This window comes from Chrysemys picta, chromosome 1 (genome assembly GCF_011386835.1).
Source record: "Chrysemys picta bellii isolate R12L10 chromosome 1, ASM1138683v2, whole genome shotgun sequence".
In the NCBI taxonomy this organism is placed as follows: Eukaryota; Metazoa; Chordata; order Testudines; family Emydidae; genus Chrysemys; species Chrysemys picta.
Genome location: NC_088791.1, coordinates 106,626,421 through 106,632,347, shown reverse-complemented (window position 1 = coordinate 106,632,347; position 5,927 = coordinate 106,626,421). Strand labels below are relative to the sequence as shown.

General features: G+C 47.9%; 1 protein-coding gene across 1 annotated transcript; it reads left to right on the top strand.

Annotated features, from left to right (window-relative positions):
• Window positions 1-2,949: 2,949 nt before the first annotated feature.
• Window positions 2,950-5,704, top strand: LOC135975361 (uncharacterized). Its single transcript, XM_065566061.1, has 2 exons — window positions 2,950-3,964; window positions 4,959-5,704. Exons 1-2 carry the CDS (start codon window positions 3,388-3,390, stop codon window positions 5,432-5,434), a joined length of 1,053 nt encoding a protein of 350 aa, XP_065422133.1. The 5' UTR covers window positions 2,950-3,387; the 3' UTR covers window positions 5,435-5,704.
• Window positions 5,705-5,927: the final 223 nt, after the last annotated feature.

Genomic DNA, 5,927 nt, shown 5'->3' with positions numbered 1-5,927 from the left:
ATCTCTCAACTCAGCTGCATGTTGCTGTTGGATCATTTTGCTTCAAGATCTTGTACCAGCAGGATGCTAGTATCAGAACATGTGTGCACTGGCACTAGTAGCTGCTGCCTCACAAGAATTGTGTAAAAGTGTGACCAGCCTTTATAGAGGGAAATGCAGCTGGGGCACAGGTGAAAAAGAAAGCTGCTTGCTTATTAGCGGTGTGGATTAAAATGTCTTACTCTCTCTTTTTGCATCGATTGGCTGAGTGGGGGGTGTGCTTCTAACCAGCTTTTTATATAGCTGCCTATTGCAGGAGTACCTGAGCACCTTCCATGTAAAATCAATAGCAATAGCAAAGCAAAGTCCTTAATAGTCTTAATAGAGTCTCTGGCACTTCTGTAAACAAAATTACCTTCGCTGTTTCTCTGCAAGGACAGAAAAAAATCTGCAGGGCTGTGTGACCCTAAGAACCCCTCAGGGCCACCTGGTGAAGGGTTCACTGTCCTGTAAGAGCAATGCCCATCAGACCTGACCAAGTCACTACATCTAATACACTACTTACATAGTATTGATCTGAAAAGGTTTGTGAAAGATGTGGATAAAAACTTACATCATACTGATTGTGTGATGTATAGAGGGATGATATTTAAGAAGTTGTGTGTATGTACTGAAAATATGTTTTAGAATCTGTGTCCCAGGAAGGGTCGACAAGTAGGTTTTGACAGACAAAGGAATGTGGAATCCCATCTCTGACATAAATTAAGCATTGTAAAACCAAATGTAATGCCGACAGACCCCAGCCATCAGGATTGAACTGGGGACCTCTGGAGCTTAGTATATGAGCCTCTACTGCATGAGCTGAAAACCAACTGGCTGTTAGCTAAGGTGATAGATCAGACTCATTTAACTCCCTCTAAGTACAGGTTTCAGAGTAGCAGCCGTGTTAGTCTGTAGCCGCAAAAAGAACAGGAGTACTTGTGGCACCTTAAAGACTAACAAATTTATTAGAGCATAAGCTTTCGTGGACTACAGCCCACTTCTTTGGATGCATACAGAGTGGAATAAATATTGAGGAGATATATATACACATACAGAGAGCATGAAGAGGTGGGAGTTGTCATACCAACTCTGAGAGACCAGTTAAGTAAGAGAAAAAAAACTTTTGAAGTGATAATCAAGATAGCCCAGTACAGACAGTTTGATAAGAAGTGTGAGAATACTTACAAGGGGAGATAGATTCAATGTTTGTAATGGCTCAGCCATTCCCAGTCCTTATTCAATCCTGAGTTGATTGTGTCTAGTTTGCATATCAATTCCAGCTCAGCAGTCTCTCGCTGGAGTCTGTTTTTGAAGTTTTTCTGTTGTAAGATAGCCACCCGCAGGTCTGACATTGAATGGCCAGACAGGTTAAAGTGTTCTCCCACTGGTTTTTGAGTATTATGATTCCTGATGTCAGATTTGTGTCCATTAATTCTTTTGCATAGAGACTGTCTGGTTTGGCCAATGTACATGGCAGAGGGGCATTGCTGACACATGATGGCATATATCACATTGGTAGATGTGCAGGTGAACGAGCCCCTGATGGTATGGCTGATGTGATTAGGTCCTATGATGATGTCACTTGAATAGATATGTGGACAGAGTTGGCATCGGGCTTTGTTGCAAGGATAGGTTCCTGGGTCAGTGGTTTTGTTCAGTGATGTGTGGTTGCTGGTGAGTATTTGCTTTAGGTTGGGGGGTTGTCTGTAAGCGAGGACAGGTCTGTCTCCCAAGATCTGTGAGAGTAAAGGATCATCTTTCAGGACCGGTTGTAGATCTCTGATGATGCGCTGGAGAGGTTTTAGTTGGGGGCTGAAGGTGACAGCTAGTGGTGTTCTGTTATTTTCTTTGTTGGGCCTATCTTGTAGGAGGTGACTTCTGGGTACTCGTCTGGCTCTGTCAATCTGTTTTTTCGCTTCAGCAGGTGGGTATTGTAGTTTTAAGAATGCTTGATAGAGATCTTGTAGGTGCTTGTCTCTATCTGAGGGATTGGAGCAAATGCGGTTATATCTTAGAGCTTGGCTGTAGACAATGGATCGTGTGGTATGTCCTGGATGGAAGCTGGAGGCATGTAGGTAAGTGTAGCGGTCAGTAGGTTTCTGGTATAGGGTGGTATTTATGTGACCATCGCTTATAAGCACAGTAGTGTCCAGGAAATGGACTGCTTGTGTGGATTGATCTAGGCTGAGGTTGATGGTGGGATGGAAATTATTGAAATCATGGTGAAATTCCTCAAGGGCTTCTTTTCCATGGGTCCAGATGATGAAGATGTCATCAATGTAGCGCAAGTAGAGTAGAGGTGTTAGGGGACGAGAGCTAAGGAAGCATTGTTCTAAGTCAGCCATAAAAATGTTGGCATATTGTGGGGCCATGCGAGTACCCATAGCAGTGCCGCTGACTTGAAGGTATATATTGTCCCCAAATGTGAAATAGTTGTGGGTGAGGACAAAGTCACAAAGTTCAGCCACCAGGTTAGCTGTGACATTATCGGGGATACTGTTCCTGATAGCTTGTAGTAACCGGACAGTCTCTACACAAAAGAATTAATGGACACAAATCTGACATCAGGAATCATAATACTCAAAAACCAGTGGGAGAACACTTTAACCTGTCTGGCCATTCAATGTCAGACCTGCGGGTGGCTATCTTACAACAGAAAAACTTCAAAAACAGACTCCAGCGAGAGACTGCTGAGCTGGAATTGATATGCAAACTAGACACAATCAACTCAGGATTGAATAAGGACTGGGAATGGCTGAGCCATTACAAACATTGAATCTATCTCCCCTTGTAAGTATTCTCACACTTCTTATCAAACTGTCTGTACTGGGCTATCTTGATTATCACTTCAAAAGTTTTTTTTCTCTTACTTAATTGGCCTCTCAGAGTTGGTAAGACAACTATATTCATCCGAAGAAGTGGGCAGTAGTCCACGAAAGCTTATGCTCTAATAAATTTGTTAGTCTCTAAGGCCTGGTCTACACTAGGCGTTTATGTCGAAGTTAGCGCCGTTACATCGAATTAACCCTGCACCCGTCCACACTGCGATGCTATTTAGTTCGACATAGAGGTCTCTTTAATTCGACTTCTGTACTCCTCCCCGACGAGGGGAGTAGCGCTAAATTCGACATGGCCATGTCGAATTAGGCTAGGTGTGGATGGAAATCGACGCTAATAGCTCCGGGAGCTATCCCACAGTGCACCACTCTGTTGACGCTCTGGACAGCAGTGCGAGCTCGGATGCTCTGACTAGCCACACAGGAAAAGCCCCGGGAAAATTTGAATTTGAATTCCTTTTCCTGTCTGGCCAGTTTGAATCTCATTTCCTGTCTGGACATCGTGGCGAGCACAGCAGCACTGGCAACGATGCAGAGCTCTCCAGCAGTGATGGCCGTGCAGTCTGTGAATAGAAAGAGAGCCCCAGCATGGACTGATCGTGAAGTCTTGGATCTCATCGCTGTGTGGGGCGATGAGTCCGTGCTTTCTGAGCTGCGATCCAAAAGAAGGAATGCAAAGATCTACGAGAAGATCTCTAAAGACATGGCAGAGAGAGGATACAGCCGGGATGCAACGCAGTGCCGCGTGAAAATCAAGGAGCTGAGACAAGGCTACCAGAAGACCAAAGAGGCAAACGGACGCTCCGGATCCCATCCCCAGACATCCCGTTTCTACGAGGCACTGCATTCCATCCTCGGTGCGGCCGCCACCACTACCCCACCAGTGACCGTGGACTCTGAGGATGGGATACTGTCCACGGCCGGTTCCTCGGACATGTTAGGGGACGGGGAAGATGAGGAAGGAGATGAGGAGGGCGAGGCAGTCGGCAGCTCTCACAACGCTGATTTCCCCGACAGCCAGGATCTCTTCATCACCCTTACAGAGATCCCCTACGAAGCGTCCCCAGCCATTACCCCGGACACAGAATCTGGTGAAGGATCAGCCAGTAAGTGTTGTAAACATCTAAACATTTATTTTTAACAAAACAGGAATATTAACAATTAAAAGAATGGGTTGTTCATGATTAGTGTGCCCTAGGCGCTTAACGGTTTAGTAAGGGGCAGTGCAAGTTTTGAAAAGAAATCTAGCAATGTCCGGTTTTCAGTGATTGTCCTGCACAAGCCGCTCTACTGTTTATTCCCTGCTACTGCAGCTACAGTAAAATGCGGTCTATGTGTCCGGGGATAGAGCAGTAATCCTCCTGGGACATCTCGATGAAGCTCTCCTGGAGGTAACTTGAAAGCCGTTGCATGAGGTTCTTGGGGAGAGCGGCCTTATTGGGTCCTCCGAAGTACGACACGTTGCCGCGCCACGAGATTATCAAGTACTCCGGGATCATTGCTCTGCACAGCAGGGCGGCATACGGCCCTGGTCTTTGGAGGCTTTCCCGGAGCATTCTCTCTTTGTCGCTCTCGGAGATCCTCATCAGGGTGATGTCGGCCATGGTGACCTGCTTTTAATTAGGTAGGGGAATGTTAGTGTTGGGACTGCTTTCCCGTTCCTTTACAGAACTGTAACCGCTGGTTTGCAGCCACGCGGTGGAGGCGGGAGAGGGGCAGCCGAAAGGGATCGTTCCCGGGGACAGCCGCGAGGGGGTGGGACAGGGGCAGAGTTCCCGCTTGCCGGATTGCTGGCAGCAGGGACTGACATTGATTTAAATGTGAAATGAGGCCAGTGGTAATATAAAAGTTTTAAACTGCCACAAGTGTACGGCTTACCATGTCTGCCTGCAACAGAAATTCCGTTGTGCTGCCTCGCTTCTCAAATGTGCTGTTCAAGACCCCAGGCACTGAATGCGAAGGCCGAGAATTCGACCTTGTGCTGAGTGCGCATGTGAAAGGTGCTGTGCATGGTCTTGTTCACAGAGAAAGACTATGTTCTTTGTTCACAACTACATTTATCTTTCTTAGGAATTCACTCCCTTTTTCCCATTTCCACAGCCCCGTCTGCGACTGTCTCACAACCTAGCCTGGAATCACACTCCCAGAGGCTAGCGCGGATTAGGCGTAGGAAGAAGAGGACACGGGAGGACATGTTCTCTGAGCTTATGGCCTGTTCCCAAGCCCAGGCAGCACAGCAGACCCAGTGGCGGGAGAACTTGACCCGAATGCACCAAGCCAACATGGATCGGGAGGAGAGGTGGCGGCAGGAAGACCAGCAGGCGACTCAAACGCTGCTTGGACTACTGAGGGAGCAAACGGACACGCTCCGGCGCCTTGTGGATGTTCTGCAGGAACGGAGGCAGGAGGACAGAGCCCCGCTGCAGTCCATCTGTAACCGCCCTCCCCCGCCACCAAGTCCCATACCCACCTCACCCAAAGTGCAAAGAAGGAGAGGCGGCAGAGTCCCTGCTAACTCTCACTCCACCCCTGCAGAGAGCTCTAGTAGCAGAAGGCTCTCATTTCCCAAAATTTGAAAAGTTCTTTCCTTCCCGCCTGACAGAAGCCCACGTCCAAGTTTCACCTCCCAATGCCATGTGTAGTTGATAATAAAAAATTCGTTTCTGTTAACTACTGTTTCAATCATGTTCTTTTGGAGGAGGAGGGGAAAGGGGGTTGGTAATTGGACAGGACAGTCTCCTTTGGCAGGGTACATAGTCGGGGGCAGGCACAGCAGCAGGGCACATACACAGTGCAGTGATGCAGTGACTAGTTACCCCGGTTAGTCTGGGAGGTTGTTTTCATGTTATGTTGGGGGGGGGGGTTGCTCTGTGACTTTGTGGCGGGGGAGGGCAGTTACAGATCTTGAGCGCCGGTCCTTAGGCAGGATCACAGAGCCACACAGCAGGGGATCTGTAACCGTCCTCCCCCTGCCACAAAGTCAAATAGACCCCCCATACACACAGTCCCGATCAGGAGGGGTGACAGGCTCCGTTGAAACAAGCATCCCACCGCAGCGGAGCCTGTCAA

Excerpts from the sequence above, each read along its gene's own strand:
- LOC135975361 (XM_065566061.1), top strand. The coding sequence starts at position 3,388 with ATGCAGAGCTCTCCAGCAGTGATGGCCGTGCAGTCTGTGAATAGAAAG. Across the intron at positions 3,965-4,958 it reads ATCTGGTGAAGGATCAGCCA|CCCCGTCTGCGACTGTCTCA; the intron begins GTAAGTGTTGTA and ends CCATTTCCACAG.